The 21553-nt window shown below is 39.8% G+C and overlaps 4 protein-coding genes across 4 annotated transcripts; 2 read left to right on the top strand and 2 right to left on the bottom strand.

Moving 5' to 3' along the window:
• Positions 1 to 523: 523 nt before the first annotated feature.
• LOC119720003 (1-acyl-sn-glycerol-3-phosphate acyltransferase alpha-like) lies at positions 524 to 5065 on the bottom strand. Its single transcript, XM_038189498.1, has 6 exons — positions 4846 to 5065; positions 3320 to 3453; positions 2584 to 2765; positions 2196 to 2291; positions 2011 to 2083; positions 524 to 1652 (listed from the first exon to the last, which is right to left on the bottom strand). The coding sequence occupies exons 1-6, from the start codon at positions 5037 to 5039 to the stop codon at positions 1501 to 1503; spliced, it is 831 nt and encodes a 276-aa protein (XP_038045426.1). The 5' UTR covers positions 5040 to 5065; the 3' UTR covers positions 524 to 1500.
• Positions 5066 to 5278: 213 nt separating this feature from the next.
• Positions 5279 to 10893, top strand: LOC119720002. Its single transcript, XM_038189497.1, has 8 exons — positions 5279 to 5412; positions 5570 to 5633; positions 5802 to 5903; positions 6450 to 6560; positions 7038 to 7079; positions 7915 to 8158; positions 8623 to 8767; positions 9047 to 10893. The coding sequence occupies exons 1-8, from the start codon at positions 5338 to 5340 to the stop codon at positions 9200 to 9202; spliced, it is 939 nt and encodes a 312-aa protein (XP_038045425.1). The 5' UTR covers positions 5279 to 5337; the 3' UTR covers positions 9203 to 10893.
• On the bottom strand, positions 9915 to 12703 carry LOC119720004 (iron-sulfur cluster assembly 1 homolog, mitochondrial-like). Its single transcript, XM_038189499.1, has 4 exons — positions 12575 to 12703; positions 11853 to 12000; positions 11533 to 11692; positions 9915 to 11173 (listed from the first exon to the last, which is right to left on the bottom strand). Exons 2-4 carry the CDS (start codon positions 11943 to 11945, stop codon positions 11025 to 11027), a joined length of 402 nt encoding a protein of 133 aa, XP_038045427.1. The 5' UTR covers positions 11946 to 12000; positions 12575 to 12703; the 3' UTR covers positions 9915 to 11024.
• LOC119720000 (serine/threonine-protein kinase Kist-like) lies at positions 12670 to 20473 on the top strand. Its single transcript, XM_038189496.1, has 8 exons — positions 12670 to 12730; positions 13152 to 13511; positions 13785 to 14083; positions 14713 to 14946; positions 15119 to 15246; positions 16103 to 16281; positions 16877 to 16965; positions 17534 to 20473. The coding sequence occupies exons 2-8, from the start codon at positions 13265 to 13267 to the stop codon at positions 17681 to 17683; spliced, it is 1326 nt and encodes a 441-aa protein (XP_038045424.1). The 5' UTR covers positions 12670 to 12730; positions 13152 to 13264; the 3' UTR covers positions 17684 to 20473.
• The last annotated feature ends 1080 nt before the right edge of the window (positions 20474 to 21553 follow it).

Genomic DNA, 21553 nt, shown 5'->3' with positions numbered 1-21553 from the left:
CCATATTTAAAAAACAAAACCAAATAATATTTCAAAGAAGAACACTAAAATGCCATTCTTGTTACTATTCTTGTCAAAACTTTAAATTAACCAATTAATTAATCTCCAAATTTAGATGCAGACTCAACAGTTTAATTTCTAGGCATGGGTGTTAATTGATCCACGATAGAAGAATATTTTGCCACAAATTCTTTTTGTCTTTGTAGACTTTTTTTTAACCCAGACCCAAGAAACTTCAAACCCGAACCCTTTACACTCTTTCATCAGATCAATAACAAAGTGTCCTCGTTACCTCTAATGATCCATACATTGTTTGTACAAAGTATACAAAGAAAATTGTGTTCAGCTAGTACTGTATAATGCTTTGTTCTTTTTTATCAAAAAAAAACTTTATTCAAATTTTCTCCATATTACAGGATAAACATATAGTCCACTGTCATTGCCAAAAAACAAAACCAATTATCACTTGTGGCCAAAAATCAACAGGAGAGCTTTTATAGAGTATGAATGCCCTTCCCCCCCCCCCCCACTTTCGTTTACCCCCTTTAACTCCGAGTTGTTTTTAGATTTTACGAAGGGGCTTCTTTATTTTGACTAACTATGACCGTAGAAATCACTACGTAGAAATCACTTTCACTGGTTCACAAATAATTTGGGACACAGATTATTCAGTGGTAGAGAGTGAATTCAACTTCTCCAACTTTCCCTTTGAGTTTTTATCCCCCTGGCGTTTAAGCCAGAAAAGGGGTACTGGGATAGCGTATTCCTTCTGTGTGTGTCAAAGGTCATCTACAGGTCAAATGAGGTCATTGTTTATTTTGGTTAGGTACAATGAACAATGTGCTTACTAACTGTGTAAATACTGCCACCGTGCCAGGGGCAAGTTTAACTTACAGAATTTTTAATTGTCAGAAATCACATAGTTTTTCAAGGTAGGGTGGACACTTTAGCCTTGATTCCAGGTGAAAAGGGTTTTTTTTGGGGGGGGGGGTTGAGATTTAAAGGTAGGGTAGATCATTTGTCATTTGTGCATTTTTGGTTTGAAGCAACAAAATCTAAAGATGGTGCTCAACAACTCACCTGCTGAAGTTTTAGCTTTATTAATTCCGTATATTCTGGAAAACAATATTCTAGGATCTCGGTTTCAATTCAAAAGTAGCCAAGTATATTCCTGTTTCGTAAGTTGATCATGTCCATCATCAAGATCGTGTGTGGAGAGTCAAGGCCATTATTAACATGTCGTATTTCAGTGATGGTTCTGTTTCCCATTGCGTTAAGTCTTTTACCCTATCACAAGTCAAACGATGTTTGCATTTACAACAGGGCTATGTTTAACTCGAATGAAGGTAACCAGACCAAAGTATAGCTGTTGCTCAAAAAAATCCTGCAAGATCCTTTCTGGTATGAAAATAGATGGGTACCCAACCTGCTGCAGGCCTTGACAAACAAAGCATACTGGGAACAAGACCAAAATGGTGGGGGAGGTGAAAGGTCATGACCTCAGTTGACCCCGTTGCTCTCTAGTCTCTGCATAGAGCTCTCATTGTAGACGTTCAGCATCTGTTTACGCACTTGCTCAGTCAGCTCATTGACATCTTCGCTCGTTTTGCCGTCTGTCATGATTGGTGGCAAGATCGTGATTGTAAACTTTCCTGTCCGGTAAAAAAAAATCATCCACATTTCAAAAATAATTCATCAAATTATTGCTCATTCTGTCAACAAATCCAACCAAAAAAAACCTTCTATAACACTTAGTTTTTGTGTGGTTAAGTAGTTAATGGTTCCATTTTATCAAATCACAATTGTCAATTAGCAAAAACTGTGGATAGTCTTGCTAAATTATTTTGATAAATATCTTTACATTTGTCCTCAATTTGTATGAACGTTTTAAGTCGTTAAATAGGATATCCTAAATTTATTATTCAGTTCTTGAGATCTTACACCTGAGATGCACAGGGTATGCAGATATGATATGGAAGTATTTTGGACAAAACACGAATCGTAACTCACCAGTCCCAAAACGCTTTTCTTTTTTGCTGTAAAACTCTGAGTATGATGAAAAAACAACTGGACATATTGGCACCTTTAGAAGAAGAAGAAAAAAAGAATCATTAAAAAGCAAACTCAGTGAAAATACAATACTTTATCCTTTTGCCTGCCAATTTCTAAATTTGGACAACAGAGGGCGTCCTTACCTGAGCTGTTACTGCTAGGTGGAAGGCACCTTTCTTGAACGGTAGCAGGCCGGCATCATGGTTTCTCGTTCCTTCCGGGTAAACCCAGAGTTTCAGCTGAAAAAAAAATTAATAAATAACATTGCTCTACATGGGTTATTGATCAACAACATTTGATGGAACAGCTACGCCGAAACCACAGGAAAATTGTAAGCAGTGATTCCAATTGTAAGAAGGCCACAGCGCCCTCTGGAACTCATGCACAGGTTCCATTAAGTTCCAACTGAGAAAGAAACCACAGCAGTTTTTGGTTTCCTACTTATGCACTGGACTGGCTTAAGTTCCTGTGCAGGGTCCAATGTGTTTCAACCCAACAAGATACCAAGAAAACTTCTAGATTCCTACTTACGTTGTGGTCCCGTAAAATCTTGACCGTGGCATCGACCGTTCCCTTGGCACATTCTGGATTCAGTCTGTCGATGAAGATGGCCCCTGTCAGCCAGGCCACCCAGCCGTAAAATGGAACCATCCGAAGCTCTTTCTTTGCCAGAGGGACGCATCTATCAGGCCACACACCGTTCATGTACATTCCTGCAGAAGGGGAAAACACAAAATGTCAAATATTGCTGAAGGTTTTGTTCTATGATCCATTTGTAAGAGCAGTGGTTTAAGGCTCAAGAGTTCATTTGTTCAGCCTACATTGTTTAAGGTCCCTGAACTAGTTAACAAAAGATCATGCATCCATCCAGTGATTTGGAGTAGCCTGTGTATTTGCTGTACAAACTCAAAGTCCAAAAGTTCAAAACTGACAAGTTGATATTTTTTATTTTTTTTTTAAAGAAAAGTTTAAAGGTCAAGAAAGCAGTATTGTTTAGAAGTAAACAGCACTAATTTTAGTTTAATATTTGGATTGTTTCTGATTACAAAATATGCGATTGTTTGAAATACGTTTGTTTTGAATATCGAGATCTGTTTTGAAGGTCACATCTCGTCTGTTTTGACACACTGCAGTGTTCATGAGTTTCAAATGTTTTCAATTATTTGTTTGCAAGGAGAGGGATCAGATTCAGAATATCTAATAGTTTTGCTCTCATATTCCAGTTTTCTGTTTTAGCAGCTGTATGTAACCATGCTGTGTTTATTACCAAATAAGTCCAGTGATGATTGATGGTTTGCGACCACCACGCAAGGTTTGTCGTGCCGTAGATATTCCGAGCCGCGGATCTCGGCGCGGATGCCAAAGAGCTTGGATGTGTACGACAGAATCCAACAAATTAACCTGTATAGGAAAGAAAAGATGAAGTTACATGTAGAAGGATGTTATTTGCAATACATAAGATCACAGAATTGAGTGAACATCTTTGTGCTGTACACACCACTTGCACTTTCTACAAAGAAAACGAGGGGTATTATTTAACAAATAGGATCCTTGTACGTTCATGTTGACGTTTATCGACAATACATAAAGGAAGCAATAGTTTGTTGCTCTAACATTTGGCGAGTGTGTTGCGCCCCAACTTGGTCGTCAGGCCAACATCTGTTGGGCCTGTCCCCGCTTGGACCAAAGAACTCGATCGTTCAAGTTTGGCAGGCCTAACTTGGGTTGGCAGATACGTACTTTGATCTTGGATAGAATTCCTCCACTCGATATGGAGGTTGCTTCCCATTATGCCCATGTTGGGCCTGCATAGCTTGATCGCGCAAGCTGGGACAGGCCCAACATAATGGAAAAAACAACATGCAATTAAATGTTGTTTTTTGTGACCGGAGACTAGATCAAGTTGGACTTGGTCTGAATGGGGAGTGTAACAAGTCAGTGCACAAAGTCAATGAAACAGTAAAAATACAGTTAAATTTAATATATATGATTAAAAATAATGAATTTAAATTTATGATGTCGATGTACAACACAGTTGTTCATACATGTGTATGGAAACTTAAAGGGAATGTACATCATTGGCTTTTGCTGAAATTTTCAGATATGAACTATTTGAGGGGTTAGTATAATAGATCAAATATTGTTACACTGACATGTTTGAAGTTTTGTGTTCGAAAATGCTGGAAAAACCAAGAAAAACAAAAATGTTCAAGTAGTCTGGTTCCTTGACTCCACTAAAGATAAAATGGATCAATGTATAGATGCCGGAAAATTGTAAGGTAAGGGAACCAGTCTAGCTGGCCTGCACCCGTTCATGAACATGTAACCAATAGCAAACAAAATTTGGACTGAAAAAAAGTGTAAAGTTGGAGCAGTAGTTGAAAAATAGTTAGGTTTTCCCCAACGGTGGTCGGCCGACCACCGTTGGAAATGTATACAAAAATACCATTTTCTTGAAAATGACTTCACACCAGGTGCCATAATTTTACAGGATGCTTTAGATTGTCATTTACCAACATCCTAGTAAGGTATTTTGTAAAACTTGGTAGTTTTATTTTTCGATGTTTGCAAATGTTGTATTTTCCCTTTAAATGACTGATGCAATACATTGTATTTTGATTTAATCCTATTTAGCCACAATAAAACTAGATCGTTTTGTTACTTTTTTTTTAGAAAGTTGTAATGTTTTAGTAACTCCATGCTTAAAACAAGGGCGCCCTCATTTAAAATAAAAATAACAGACAACACACGACAACTTGTGCACCGTACCAATGCATTGTGCACACTACTCACTTTGCATTTTCTGGATCGCGCCATCTATGCAGGCCTAAAACGATTATGAGAAGCGATCCGAATGCCAGGATGACGTACAAAAGCCACATTTTGGCGTAGTACTTGAATGTGCTACTCAGTTCGTAGAGCAGCGGCAAAAATATCAACACAGAAACGATGAGAATTTGAACCACGTCCAGCTCCTCCAACTCCATTTTGAAGGCTCGACGTGAAATTATTTGGAGCAGATTGGTAGTCTGCTTTTCTGTTTCGATCGTTTTCCGCTCGATTTGGCATTGGTTACCAGCGTGTGAAATAGTCTGGCATCCGCCTCGTTCTCCGGGGTTGACCCGATTTATTCAGCGTGTTCGTTGTAATTTCTCGTCCGGTGCAAGGCAACTTTTCACGGTTTGTCGACAGACTGAGGTCCCGCTGGCCGAAATTTTGTCAAGCCGGCCGGAGAAAGTGCACGCGAGAACAAAATCTTCTTGAAAGGTTGTTTGAAACTTAAAAATGGAAGGGGTTAATGGTGTTGAGATGGCATCTACGGTTGTCGTGAAAACATACGATTCAACAGTTTCTGCTCAGGTAAGTCCAGCGCTTAAAAAGTTTGGTTTATAATGTCGAATTTCTATTACTATTTTGATCATGTTGTATATTGTTGATGCTTCATTTCATGGAGGATGTGTGGAGGCGTTAAGCACGATGACTAATTAAACCTTCATTTGTTTCATTTAATTTATAGGTTCCTGTGAAAGAAGAAACGGTCTTAGCAGAAGATTTCATTTTGACAGTTGGAAAGGCACTTGGTAATTGTTTAAGCTTACGTTACCATGGTTACAGCATCTTTTGTTCATCATTTTTTCAACTTTATTGTTATTGACCACTTTTATTAAAACCACCTTAATTGTGATATTTACCACATCTGTAGTAATTATTAGTTTAATATTTCTGTTACTGTTTCACTGCTTTTTCAGGTTTAAAACAAAGCAGCGTTAAATTCTTCGGAATATTTCAAGGTTTACTTCATCCATGTAAAAAGTTCAGGAGTATTGACGCAGTACCAATGAATGTAAAAGGTAAACATCAGGATTCCCCCTCTTGAGAAACACTAGGAAAGAACGTAGTATCCAGACGCCACTGCAGCGGTTGTGTATACAATTTTCTAAGTATTTTCTAACAAAATTGGAAATGTTTCTCGGTCGGCACAGATTCATGTCTTTTCCACATTTTTGCCCGGGCCCGGACACTTATGCCCTTAAGCAAGGCACTTAGCCATTATTGCTTCGTCCTTTGGATGGGACGTTAAGCCGGAGATGATATATGAAGAAACAAGTGGCGTCAGGATGCCTCCATTCTTTCCAAACACTAAGTCTTATACTATAGTTAACTTGGAATTTCCTCAATTTTGTTACTATTTTGTTACTTCTTAGTTATTGGACTATTTAATACTTTATTCAAATCTCTGCATGTTTGTTCATTTGACAATCGGTGAAATTCACTCATTCATTAATTAATTTGTTCGCTGGTTTATAAGTACCTTTTCCAACACGTCTATAAAAAAAATGAGGATAAATCTAAAGCTGTATTTGTTTTTTGTCCTGCTTTTTATTTATTTTCTTCAGACCTCACAATTCAGAGGTGGTGTTTTGATTCCAGTAAAGAGAACAAACTCCTCAATGATCCTGTCGCGACCCAACTCATCTATGCACAGACAAGAACCTACATTGAGGAAGGTATGTGTAGTATTAGGCTGAGTAAAAATAGCAGTTCTCCAGGCTTTGTTTTTTAATTGAAGGATCATAGGCCCTGCTTTTTTTTCCAAAGAGAGCAGATTTTCCAAAATGGCGGATTAATTTTCCTCGACTCTTTTGTTTCTACAAAATTGTGTATAAAGGAGCCGTCCTTTCTATGACAGCTACAATTTTGTTGAAAACAAATAAAAGGCAATATTATGTTGGCAAAATATATTGGAAATGTATAAACTATAAAAACAAAAAAAATGGCAGTCGTGAAAAGGAAGCGGGCAGGGATGAGACACTGGTATAATTTTATGACTTGGCTTTATCTGTATTTGTTTATTTGTGAATGGTTGAAAGTTGCTAATATGATGTCACTGCCCAACACCCCCCCCCCCCCTCCCAAAAAAAATCACATTTCAAGTGGTCTACATACTTCATGAAATCACCTAAATCTTATTTTCTTTTTTGCAGGTTTATTGAAACCATCAGAAGAGTTATTAGCAGAGTTAGAAGGTGAGATTGAAGTGGTAGATGCTGTTTCACATTTACTACTAAAAAGGGATTCGAACCCGTAGCCTCCAAATCCTTGTAAGCCATTCCCCCACATTTGCAGCATTTCTATGTACTCCCACAGCATTTACTGAAAGGGGCTTGGAACCCCAAACCTCCAAAACCCATGTTTGCCATTTCCGAGCTTCACACCATTGCTATAAGTTGCAAGCATAATGACTTCGGGAAGGACCACTGAATCACATAAATGAGTTTGTAGAGTAGCACCAAATGAACAAAACATTTGAGATGACAAACTTAGGGCTGGATAGCTCAGTTGGTAGACCACTGGTTTCATATTCCAGTGGTTAAAGGTTAAAATCCCACTTCTGGCAATTGTCTTGATTTGACAAAAAATTACTTAAATCTTCAATTCTCGACCTTCACATACTGTCCCAAAAATTAGATAATAACCAGGCATAATAACTGGTATTTATAAAGTGTCTTTGCCAAAGGATACATAGCGCTAATTATTACTCCTATTCATCAGGCCATATACCATCTTTCTGCAGCAGCTTGAGGTCAACATAATCTGGTCTCTACCCTTATACCCACTTATACTGCTGGGTGGAGCAAGGCAATTGCAGTAAAGTGTCTTGCCCAAGAACACAAGCATCATGTTCCCCGTCATACTTTTACAGCCGAACACCTTTATAACAAGGTCCTTGAAAAGCAAAGACTTGGGGCCTAACTCATTAAAAGCAGGATGTTGTATTAACAGTTCTCTTCTTATCAGGGTTTGACTGTAGTAACAACATTCAAGGGTTGTTCACCAAATTATTATTTCTCGTTTGAACAGAAAATAAGGACCCATCCTCCGCTGCAAAATACATCAAGTTGTGCCACAGCATCCCAGGCTACAACAGCGTACATCTCCCAGACTGCCGAATGCACAAAGAGTTTGGGCTTTTGCCAGACATCAAAACCGATAGCGCTGTCAACGTTACGTTGATGCAGCGAGGCATGCTGCTGGGTGTGGTCCGCGAAAGTGGCAGTGATTCGATAGAGGAGGAATACTTCATCTCCTGGAGGAAAATCCAGAGGTTAGAACTTCAACTTCCGAGATGTATTTAATTTTTTTTTTTTGAATCAACTTGAATTGAGCATCTGTACTACATTGTGCTACACTGTATTTATTTGTTGATGCATCTATAAAACCATTCAGCACTCGGGCATTTTGGCTTTGCAGGGAGTAACAGGCAGGGCGATTTGGGGCGGTACAGGGAGTAACAGGCAGGGCAGTTTGGGGCAGAACAGGCACCAAAGGTTAAAGGCATGTGGGATCGTTTGCAATTATCACAAAGTAACCTGCTGAATTATTATCAAAAAGCTTACTTTGATTGTAGATCGTACTGGTACTAAACACCCGTGAAATTATTCTGACTGGCTTGCTGTCCTTTATTAAATAGGGATTTCCAAAGATCAGCCAGTTAACAATTTTTTTAGGAAAAAAAAAGAGTTCTATTTCGAGCCCTGTTTCATTTTCTCAATGTTCATTGCCTCATAGGTGGAGAAAACATGAGGAAGACGCATGCCTTGTGACGTACAGCATTTACTCTGTGCCTAGTGACGACTACACCTGCCTATGCATTCACACCACGCAGGCTAACTACCTCCTCGCTGCGACCATTGAAATGATCAAAGGACTGCAGGTATAGACCAATCCGGACACGTTATCACATCTATCAGGTGGCCCCTTCCAATGGCCAAAGCATTGTGCTAGCTATTGTTCAGATGAATCCGTCACAGGGCAGTTGCTTTGTACAATAGCATGCACAATGGTTCCTCCATTGAAGGGGGCCTCTAAGTGTACAGTAATCCTGTTCCCGGATTCATACATCTAGCCATACAAGAGTTTACCCACTCCATATAGCGCCCTCGTATTGTGTCCACAATATCTCAAAACTGTCTAACGTCATCTTTGTCCACAGAGTGAGCTTGGGGGACCCATCTTCCAAACCTCTGATTTGGTCAGGAACCGACGTCGCGAGGTCATAGAATGGAATAACATTGTCTTCAGCCGAACCAGATTCAACGCTGAGCGGGAAATAGCTGAAAAATATATTGAGGTCTCCATGTTGAGGTGATTGTGTCCGAAAGCAGGTTCAAAAGGAGTGATGGAGTCCGTTCACCAACGAAGAGGGCGTTTGTTACCATTGACGAGAACTTGGGGGGGGGGAGATAGGGAACGCATTGATTTGCGTGCGTATTGTGCGAAGTGTACACACGACTTGTTTTATCCGTCTGTGCACAAACCTGTATCGTCTTTGCGTGGGTATCAGGCCCCATGGGCAATGCATTCAAATGTCCCTCCCAGTAGTCTCCCCCAACTTTCTCAAGTTTTTCTTTTGCCAAGTTTTCACCAAGATGAAAGCATCAACAATGTAATATTCACTTCATTGAAATGCAGTTATTTCTCGGTGTGTTGATAATTGTTAGTGCATTTAAATTGTCTGTTTATTTTTGCTGTTGTTTCTGTATTTGTGCCTTACATAGTTCTACGAGGTTATATTGTAAATGTTTGTACTATACATGAATATATTTTGGAACACTTAACTATGTTTGAAGAGAGGAAGTTTATATATTTTTAGTAAAAAAGTGTTTGCTGTGGATAAGAATCTTCACATGTTCATTGTACTTGAATTTTGTGGAACATTCTCTTGAAAATCAAAATGCTGATCCAACGATGTGTTTCTACTAACACAAAAGATAATACTATAAACTTTTAGTACTAGAAATGCTTTTTATGTCTTGAACTTTGTGTAATTTGTTTTAGGACAGACTTCATAAGACATTTTCTTTGCTTTCAACAAGTAAAACATTTAATTTCTTCTTAAATACAACATTCCAATCACTTTACATATTTTTATCTTTAAAAATACTGTACAACCGGATTTTGCAAATTTGAAATGCCGCCAATCTTAAATTAATAAAAACAAAATTAAATATTTTGACCAAATACCAAAGTTGTTTCAGCCATTTGTAAAAACGCAGATTTTATATTTTTTACTGAAAAAAGACCATAATTAAACTTTCATAAATGCTGCCAAATCCACAATCATCCTGGACGACGACATTTCTTTGTAATTCATTACTCCTCCCCTCCAAAACATTGCGAAATGTAATAAATACCTCCTTCTCTGGCTGGCAAAATCAGGTATCTCATCACAGCAGTCGAAATCAATCAAGTGACTTTTTTTGACAGTTAAAAAAATCCCTTGTTAATGTGATATAGCCATGCTTTGATGGAGGTGATTGATATGCCAGCTGTACCTACAAGTTGCCTGTTATGTCTGTTGATGGAATTTGACTAGTCACAGTGTTTACACGAATATGATGTGACCGTTTTTTTTTTACTAGGCTGTACACAAATGCATAGCAGAAGTGGAAGAAATTATTGATTGTCTGTGACTGATCAAACAACAGGAGGGTTCATTAATTTTCACACCCATTTTTGTGTGTGTGGATTATCCATACTTATAATGCAAGCACCTAAGCAATAAGCGAAACATTTTTAGAATGTTTACAATCACGGCAGTACATTTCTTATTCAATACACAGTACCATTAGAGATTCTAAATTTTGTACACAGTAGTTCATATCACTTGTGCGTGCTTTACGAAACCAAATTCTAAGGGTTCAGTCTCTTAATTAACCGGTGGCAAATTTGTAAGCAACTCTGAATATTTATATTTTTTTCTAGTAGATATCAAAGACGTGTTTTCCTTGAGCTATATTTGAGTTTCACCTAATAAAATTGATTTGTTTTTCAATTGCATGTTCTTTTTTTGGCTGAGCAGTCTTTGTAGATTTTGTCTGCACTTCCCACACGAGACCCCCACCCCTTCCTGCAATAACCTCCCCACCCGTTTCTCCAGTTCTTTGTACAACCTCCAGATTGCGAGTCCATCAAACATTAAAGCTCTCCCCGCACCCGCAGACGCCTTTGATGTTGGGGTTGTTGAAGACGAACTCACTACTGAGCGTGCTCTGTACGTAGTCCATCTCGGTGCCCAGGAGCGTCAGTTGGGCCTTGGAGTCGACGAAGACCCTCACTCCTGGAGAGAAAAAAAGGTACGGAAATAAGATGAGAAATGAACCCTGTACCTGATTTCATGAAACTCATCTTAACTTACGATGCACCGCAACGCTGCGACGTGTCGTATCTCTATTAAGAGTCGTATTTCTCTTAAGAAAAGGACGACTGTTATATTGCAGTGACCACTATGTGCAACGACTCTCTGTGTGACACAGTTCCTTTAACAATGTTAACTTATGTCCCTTCAGTATCTGCTTCACAAGAACAGGTTACCAGCCAATACGTCATGTAATGTACATGACCTGGCACTCTGCCGCCTTGTACTTAATTGCTTGGCGCATAAATGCGCTAACCAGTATTTTCAGCTTAACTGCTTACCATCTTGTACCACCTCTTCATCAAATTTCCCCTTCTCTGTTGCATAGTCCAGCGTGTACGTCAGCCCATTACAGCCCCTCGTCTTGACTCCGACGCGCAAGCCAACAACCTCTGGCTTTTCCTGCAAAAGTCCTTGGATTTTCTCCACCGCACTTTTGGACTAGAAAACAAGAAACAGTACTTGGGTGTTTTTCATTTTCGATTATTGGTTTCCTTCGTTAGAAATTTGGCTGAGCATAAGCCCCGCCCATTTTTGGGTTGCGCACATTTCTCACATTGCTTTTGACCGAGCCACTCGGAATCGCGCAGAGTTTACTTACCAAGACCAGCGCTGCCCTCTGTGGGATGAGTCGTTTGCGGCCTTGCATGGCGCGCACCGTGGCGCGGCCGATGCTACCTGCTGCTGCCGACATTGTGTGATGAGATTACTGGAGCAAAGAGGTTGGTTTCGGACATAGTTTCATTGCACTGTGGAGAAACACACATTTATGTTTATCATTATCCATGGACATTGTCAGATTGTCGCCAAAAAATGAGGGGCACTTCAAAAATCGGAAATTTGGAATGACTAACTGACCCAGGGTGCAAAGGAAAGCCACATTTTTTTTTTTTTTTGATGCCATTTTTTTCCTTTTTGTGGTTGTGTAAAAAAAAAAAGACTGTGGCTTGGGAGTCGACTCTTATTCTTTGTTCCAACAAATTAGCAAGATTTCTGTCCCAAAATTATACATATATGCACAAACATATGTATTTTTCGTTTACTTTTTTTGCAATGACTGATCATTAACCTATGGTGAAAAGTCATTTGGGAGTAGGGCCTAGCTAGGCCGCCTAATTCCTCCATAGGGAAACTGTATATATTGACTATTGTGTGTGTGCAAAACGAAAAACACAGCACAGTCTTGTCCAAGTCGGGTTAGATAAAAAAAAAATCAGCAGGTTTCTCTTGTCTTCTGGCCCGATTTCGACTACATGAATACTGCTTTATATTCTCATTCATGTCAAAGACAATATTTATTTTTTTATCAGCAAAACAACTTACTTTTTGGATGACTAGTAATGTCTCGCCAGAATATCTCCTCGTCAAAGATTAAATAATCGCAACGATGATAAACAGCGCCCTCACGTGGCCAAAGATTGAAAATTTGTCTGGCGCAATCGGAAATTTCAGCTGTATGCGATATGCGCCGCTGGTTAGGTAAGTCCAAAACGTCGATGTTTTTCTTATTTTTGTTCAGTGGTAAAACGCAATTCCCAGGATATTTTATGATAAAGATGTACGCATCAAAAGCGTGAATCGAAGTGGTTTTCGGCGTTCTAATAAATTAGAAAGGGGTGAATTTACGTGTCGATAAGTTGTTACTTTTCTATTTGTGTACAAAAACCACCGGGGGGGGGGGGGGGGGTTGTACATGTAGTGGCGGGAATCTAGGGGGGGGGGGGGAGGCGGGGGGGGGGGATAAAGTTCTGGGTACAAGAAGTGATTTTCGAAGACGAGACAGGTTTATGTGTGTAAATGCACTTGTTTTACTGTGATTTGGCCTGATCCCATCGGCATCTGTCATGTCTCATTGTCGTGTCTGTGCATTATTTTGTGATTAAAATCTTTTTTTTTGCAGAAATGCCGTAAAGTTTACAACCAGTTGGAAAGGTACTGTAACAGCCAGTTGAACTTTGACCTCCATGAATAGACAACCATGTAAATTATTCGAGCGATAAATCACAGTCGGAAATGGAGAAAAACACGCCGGAGCTTTTTCTGGACCTGTGCGAGGGCGACATGCTCTCGTTCATGGGGCAGAGCTGGCGTATTGTAAGGTGTCGTGGTATGGGCCGCTGCGCCAAGGTGTACCATGCCGTGTCAAGCGAGGGCGGTGCACAGGTGGCTATCAAGGCTTTCCGCAGGGAGGAGAAATACAGGCTGGTGTTTATCAAGGAGATACGGAATCTGGACGCTGTGTACATGAGCAGGCATATTGGTAAGAAATGACAAAACCTAATAACTCCCCCACCCCCCTCCTAGCCACTTAGCCCCTCCCCCTTTTCCCGCAACCCTATGGTTTTTGAAAACTGGACCTCATCTCCAGCTTTGGCTTGGTTTATTTAACTCTGTTACAATGTCACATAGAAGCAGTTATTAGATTCCATTCATGCGTTTCCCATTTTGTAAAAAAAAAATTGGATTTGATTCTTAACGGACAGACTCAGGACTCCTATCAATCTTCACTCCTTTTGATCTTTGTTTTGTTTAGCTTCTGTTCTCGGCAGCTTCACACACAAGGGCCACCCCTGCCTCCTCTTTGAGCTCCTGGAACACAACCTCAAGGAGCTACACCTCAAGAACGCCGCCGGGACGGAGCCAGATGAGCCCAGCTGCCTGTCCCTCTATCTGATCCAGAATCTCCTGGACGACATCATGAAGTGCCTGCAACACGTCCACGCCCGAGGGTGGGTCCACGCGGACCTCAAGCCCGCCAACGTCATGTGGTGCGCTCAGGAGGGATGCTGGAAGGTCATCGACTTTGGGCACAGCTTCCAGGAAGGCCATCAGGTGATTATGTAATCACGCAGTTGGGGTAAAGTGCCTTGCTCAAGAACACAAATATCATGTTCCACTTATGTCAAAAGTCACTGCTTTGACTGTGACATGCCTTTTACTGTTTGGCATATTGTGTATATAATGCATGACTTCCAGTGAGCAGCTACTCTTAATCAATACGCCATTTGCGAGTGACCTATACCCTTTGGGATTTAAATTTGAAAGACATCTGGTACACTGACTTGCTCAGAATGCTTGGCACATTTTAACTATGAATTCTGCAGACCAAGGACACTGTTGCTAATCACATGATTCGGGGCTAGCTCTTGCATAGTTACGTAAGAGACGCTCAGCACCAATACATTGTTCACAATGGGTGAGAATGGCACAAAGACAACAGACCATTCCGGAGCTGGGGGTTGCTAGCTTGGGCTTGCCCCGAATCACGTGTTATAGTAACAGTCTCTTTGGTCGGGAGAATGCGAATTTAACACGTGCAAAGCATTGGATTAAGTCAGCGTTCCAGATTTTATTCAAGTTTAACTCGCAAATGGCTTATTGAATAAAACTTTGTGTCCTATGTGACCAACTTTTGCTAAGCTTGCCTATTTTTTTCTCTTTTTTGGGGTGTATTCTACCAGGATTTTAGTCAGATTCAGAGTTTCTGCTACCAGTCCCCCGAGGCCAAGACCTGGAACGCGTTCATTTTGCAGCACAGCAGCGCGCCGCGGGGACGCAAGCTGCACGACAAGCCACGCTCCTGCACCTCGGCCGTGGACACCTGGAGCGTGGGCTGTATCGCAGCGGGAGCCTTCACGGGGATGAAGCTCTACGAGCAAGGCGACGTTACGCCTGGAGGTTGCCAGCAATGTCGGGTAAGTCAAGACTGAGACACCGAGTGCAGGAAACCTTTAAAGAAAATGCACCACTTTTATGCTCTACTGTTAAACAGCACCATGAAAGTGGACCTTGTGTTTGGTAGGTTATTTGTTTCTTTCAAGAGATTGTGATATCTGATTACTTTGGTTTCTCAAATGCTCTGAACAGAAGGATTGTGAGACGCTCAAGTGCGAGTGTGAGCCCCTGATAGAAGCCGTCATCAAGCAACGGCCAATCGACAGCCACATTCCCAAGATCAAGGACGTCATTGCTGACCTGAGAGACCTTCTTATACAGTGAGTAATCAATTCCAAATAGCCTAGCTAGTCTTGTATACACACCCATATGATTTTGAGTTGTGTATCCCCCCTTGCCAAACTATTCAATTTCTTATTACAAGAGGGGGTAATACCCAATGTGGGTAATTCCAGCATTATAAAATGAAGTGTATATAGTGTCCGTGACAGAGCCAATTAACCACAATGTGTAATTAATGATTCAGAGAAATGATCCCAAACTCTTAGTCTGTAATCTCCTTGACCATTACTAGATGATGGATGTATCAGGTTTGAAAAATACATTTTCAGGTTTATTCACTAAGCTCTTAAAGCTCTGTCACGGACATTTCATAACGCTGGAATTTCCTATATTTGCAAGCTGATGTGATAACTGTTAAAAATCCCAACCTCGAAATATTGATAATTTGTGCTTGATCCCTAATATGTTCATTTTCCAAAGTATTTGAAGATTTTTTTTTGGCACCTGTAACGAACAAGTAGCGATGGCTGACATTTAATCGATTTTTAATAATAAATTTGAGCTAATATTCACCATGGAAGCTCTCAAATAACAATAAACTTGGCTTTCAACAATAGTGTGGCATTTGACAAACAGAAAACCCATCTCCTTCAGACCTCTCACATTTTGTCGAATATTTGAATCGAAAAAAATGTTTTTCAGATATTTGGCTGATGATCAACTATTCAAATATTTGGTATATTCAGCCCAGCCCCAGCAGGAAGATGCCAGAGACACTGTCCAGAATCATTCAACTAATATCTGATACAGTGGGACCTTTTGCAGAAAAATGTGTTTACAACTCACCCCATATATTTAACGAAATGATCCTAAAAAGTCAGCATTTTCCTACAGGATGTTACAGTGCAACCCTGAGGTACGACCCACGGCATCAGCATGCCTCCAACACCCCTTCTTCACCCACAAGCTCAAGCCCAGCTACAAGGACCTGCTGCTCATGCCAACGCGGGTCCTGAGACTTGTCAATGTGACGGACAGCCCCAGTGAAGATGGGACTCCAGATGAATTCACTGGTGAGGTCATTGATGCTAACCTGTAAAATCCTTAAAAAATTCGAACAAGTTTGAAAGATTTTGTAAGATTTGGGAAGGCAGAGCCCAGGCACTAATGTTTTACATCGGATTTGATGTCTGTGAACCCCAGTTCTTCCATATCCTAGAATATTGTTGCTTTAAGAAAGATTTTGGTCTTGGAAGATCAATTGATTGTTATTTATGTACGCACTGCCATTTTTAAGATGTCACACGATCACGTCTATGCCAAGGAATCATTGTCACTTGGTGGGTGACATGAGCACGGTTGCGTTTATTTTGTGACGAGATGCCACTTGTTTCACTAGAATCACACGATTTCTCAGTTTTGTGTCGTGAGCATTACTTTTCTACTTGATGCTGATGGTTCTGTGGCTGTACAAGCAAATCGCTGGTCGACTTGAGGTCACCCTAACCCTTACCATCCTCGATCCAACAAAATGCAGTAGGATAATTGTTTGTGGGTTGTTTTAGCTGCATATATGTGTTTAGAAAATTTGTTGCTCTTCGCCACATATTCTATTAAATATAACTTCGGTTTGATACAAGTTTATTGTTTATTTTATCGTGTTCACAGATATACTTAAAGACCTAAGAGAGGAATGTGAGAAGTATGGCGCAGTGAGGAAGGTTGTCATGCCAACGGATAAGGAAAACAAAGACAAGGTAAGGAAAAGTCTTGCGCTCCCTCTGATTTTCCCTTGTGTACCCTGTATCTAATCTGTATCTTGGGTACCACGTATCTACCCCATATCTTATCCCTTTAAAATGGACGGTAGAGCCCCAATCCTGAAATATAAAGTGCAGATTGTGGGTTTGAGTCCGCCTGTGGGGTTGTGGTGTGTGTGCCCTTAGGCAAGGCACTTCGTCACGCATTGCTTCTCTCAACCCAGGAGTAAATGGGTATTTGTGAGGCCCGAGATGGTTATTGTGTGTGGTTTAGCCGTTTTCAACAACATAGCTGCATTGAGCTGTATACTCCTCAGGTAGCTGCAGAACCGTTTTATTGGCCTGATGAGCAGGAGTAATATTAATGCAAATTACTTATAATTTGTTTATAGCTCTACATATATATACCAATTGTTATTGTTAGAATTAAAAGTTCTCTGATACATCATGGTACTCACTCAAATACAGAAATTCCATACATCATGAAATGTAAATGGCATACTTATTATTTATGAATACTTTTCATTATTTCTTGAAAAAAATCTTCTTCTAAATCCTGTTTCAGGCATTTGTAGAATTTGAGGACGCCCTGGACTGCGAGGCAGCCCAGAGGGCGCTAGTCGGGCGTCAGTTTGACGGCAAGCCACTGCTGGCCACGTTCTATCCAATCAATGACTACCGATCACAAATCCTCGGCACTGGAGGTGGGTCTTAAAAAAGAAATTAAAATCAGTCTGTCATCATTGGAAAGACAGTTATATTTTAGTTTAATTTCAGTGGTGACTAAAAATAGTGGCAAGTATAATCTTAACTGTAAGCATGCTTTGTTGGTAAGCTCAAAAACATTCTTAATGCTGTGAGTAGAATTATAAGCACAGTCACATTGAGCACAAAATCATGAAAAGAAAGCTTAGATTTTCACCAAGTAACGCAAGCATGCTTACCAAAAAAATCAGAGTTAGCTGGCCTTTTATTGACTTGTTTATTGAAGTTCATCCCCTGAACAGGAACACTCAACCTTCCCAAATCCTTTGAAATCCATCTGAAGATATGAAAAGTTTATAGAATTGAGGATTTATCATTTTTCTGTTTAAAGTGGACGTTCTCGATTGTTGAGTTGTACGTCCTCGTTTTGTTTTAGATATGCATCTGGTTGAGATGTATTGAAGTGTATCCACTTAAACATTGAAATGTATGTCCTCAGTTGATGAAAGGTTCGTCCTCACTTTTTAAAATGTGCATCCTCACTATTTGAAGTGGACATCCTCACTTGTTGACATGGAGATTCCCACTTGCTGAAATGGATGTCCTCACTTGTTGAATGGACGTCCTCACTTGTTGAAGTGCAGGTCCTAGCTTGCTGAAATGGACATCCTCACTTGTTGACATGTACTTCCTCACTTGTTGATGGCTACGTTCTCACTTGTTACAAATGGAATTCCTCACTTGTTGAAATGGACATCCTCACTTGTTTAAATGGTTTTCCTCACTTGTTGAAATAGACGTCCTCACTTGTTGCAATGTACTTCCACACTTGTTAATGTGCACATCCTCACTAGTTGAAATGGAATTCCTCACTTGTTGAAATAGATGTCCTCACTTGTTGCATTGTACGTCCACACTTGTTAATGTGCACATCCTCACTTGTTAATGTGCACATCCTCACTTGTTGAAATGGACGTCCTCACTTGCTGAAGGGTAGGTGTTGAATGGTAAAATCACTAAACAAGTTTATAAAAGGCTTGGCCAATCAAAGTTGAGTATTAGAATTCTTGTTAGAACCAAAAATAAAAATTGTATTTCAGGTGATTCGTTTGTTTGTTTGCACCACATTCCTCTTTGTAAGCTAGTACTCCAGTGATTTAAATATTAATAGTGTTATTGTCAGTATTCTTGATTAGACTCAGGATTAACCTCAAACAACCTTTAAAACTCCACAGTACATTCAGATGTTTGTTTTATTTATTCATGTATCTTTTTTTACGGTGGTGGGGTGGGGGGAGGGGGGGGGGAAGTAGCAACAACCTAATTCCAACAATACCTAGGCCTTGCTGTCCCCCCCCCCCCAAAAAAAAACTTCTTGTACCTAGAGGTATCTTCATCCTTTTTTTCTCTTTCGCCAACAATCCAACTCCAATCTGTAGCATTGTGATGAGGCCAGGCCATTCTTATTTTAAAGATTTGGTTCCAATTTTGAGTGATAAGGTTTGTGCAAAGTGTTGGATTGTGGACAATTTGGGGTTAAAATTGATAAAGAATTATGTTTTGGGGTGCACAAATATTGTAAGATTTTTGAATAATCGGTGTAAAATATGGTTCTCTTAGTTTGTACATTTGTGAAAATATCACGTGAGATGGAAAAAGCGTCTATATATATATATATATTTTATTACCAGCTTTGTTGTATTCAAATTAAAATAACTTGTGTGTTTATCATGTGCCTACACTGTAGCTTTACAAGACAGAAATCACAAAAACGCCTTCAAAGTATTAAATAGAATATTTGTGAATACAGTGGAATCTAATAAAATATGATTAGTGCACCTTTAGTTATAACATGTGAATGAAAGATTGACATTGCATCTGATCAAATTATTATGAGGGAAAGCACTTTGCTTTGACTTTTTGGGTATTTTTCTTAAAATTGTTTAGGGTGCCCTCTGTTGACTGATTAGGCTTTTTAGAATGAAAAGGTTGCCCTTTATTGATCTGGCAGGCGTGAAGAAAAAATAAAACTTAAGAGCGCCCTCACTTGACTTTCAGGATTTTCAAATGAAAGTTTTGGGTTCTTGATTTGTCAGGAATTTCAAATGTAAGTTTAGGGTATCCTCTTTTGACTTGTCTGACTCTTAAAATAAAACTTCATAAGTTTAGGGCACCCTTTGCTTGTACCCCCCACCCTGCAAACACGATGCTGGGAAGGGCTAATCAATTTGAGCTCTCATTGGTTAGATTTTGTGTAACATGTGACATAGCACGCAGCACACAAACTCGCTGCAGCTGTTTATCATACGTAACGCGCCAGCTGCATGCGATGCATGCAAAGGTCATAAGTTACCCAGCATGCCATGCGTACTTCCTTCACAAGATTCTGTGAAGTTTGATAGCCCTTCCCAGCGCCCTCTTTGCAGGGGGAGGGGGAACGAGTGAAAGTGTGCCCTTGTTTCAAGCGCCCTCTATTGACTTACCTTTCAGATCTTTGGTCGATAGAGGGCACTTTCTTTGTATAGTATGCTGGAATTTCAAAACTTCAGAAATTTGCACTATGCTTTACAGAGCTGTTGCATTTTTTTAAGAGAGTGTTAATTCTCAATTTTAAATTTTTAAATATTGCCTAAGGCCCCAATTTAAATGTTTGCACAAAGCTATTAAACTATGAATCTGTGTGAATATTCACAAAATATATCTATATACATGTATATCTGTAAGAAATATAGCTGATATATATTTAAAGTGTATTGTACAATCACTGTATTTTGCCTATTAAAATATATATTGAACAGCTGCTCTTCAGTTTTTGTGTCTGGTGTTTCAAAAGGAAATCTTACTGTGTCTTGATGATGGGGATAATGTTTGGGAAATCACATTGTTGTGAAATTTTGATAAAATTAAAAACTCTAGCATTGTTCAACCTTTGAAGATTTGTTTTTCAACTATTTTCAGCATTTTTGTTTCTCTGGAAATTGTTCCCCCCCCAAAAAAAGTGCCAAAATATTCAAAATATTGGGTTTTTAACTATGGTTTAATGCTTGATCCACCTCTAAAGGACTTTCTACATTGTTTGGAGAAAAAAAATCAGTTTTGTGCCAAATTTAAAAAAAATGCAAGACTGGCAAGAAATTGTGGCCTAAAAAGTGAAATTGCTTTATACTTGGAGGAAAAAAGACTAAAGGTTGCAGACCAGTAAATCGGTCCCGATTGCCTGATGCCTACGCCGACCAAATCATGGCGATTTGCAAATTGCCCTCAAAATCTTCAGTATTTTAGCATGCTGTTGGGCTATGAACTTGAGGATTTGTAAAAATATATATATATGGGTGGAAACCGTGCACAGGACTGTGAGCTTGTAGTTCCACTCAATTTGGATAAAATTGGGGCCCTTAAAGCGCTCTATTTTGCAATGGAGTGTAGGCATCGTTTTTCAAAATGGTGATGGGCTTCAGGACTATTTTCAGGGCCTAGGGGTGATCATCTTCGGATGGAAATTTCTCCTAAAAGTCATCAGTTGACCCCCCGAAAATGAAAGATGATGAAATAAGCTTTAATTTGATGTGTGTCTCGAACACCTTGAAGAGTTGTGAGTATTTTTCCCGAATTTCTGAAGTGGGAGCATTTACCATTGGGGTCTATGGAGGTACCCGTGGTGAATTCTGCCAAACTAAAGTGTGTCACATATGGTCCTCACATATAGAGGGCGCTGTCTACACGAGCTGCTGGAACTGGAACAGGAAATAACTTGCTCAAAAAGATTTCCCACGACTCTCCGGAAAGTAAGGGGCTGAAAGTCAACTTTCCTCTTGAAAATTGTCATTTAAAGCAACCTAGCTTCTTCAAAAGTAAGTGTAAGTTTTGCTGTAGCAAATAA

Source organism: Patiria miniata, unplaced genomic scaffold, assembly GCF_015706575.1.
Source record: "Patiria miniata isolate m_02_andy unplaced genomic scaffold, ASM1570657v1 HiC_scaffold_9, whole genome shotgun sequence".
NCBI classification, from domain to species: Eukaryota; Metazoa; Echinodermata; class Asteroidea; order Valvatida; family Asterinidae; genus Patiria; species Patiria miniata.
Note: the sequence above shows the minus strand (reverse complement) of the source record. Positions and strands in the feature narration are given on the sequence as shown.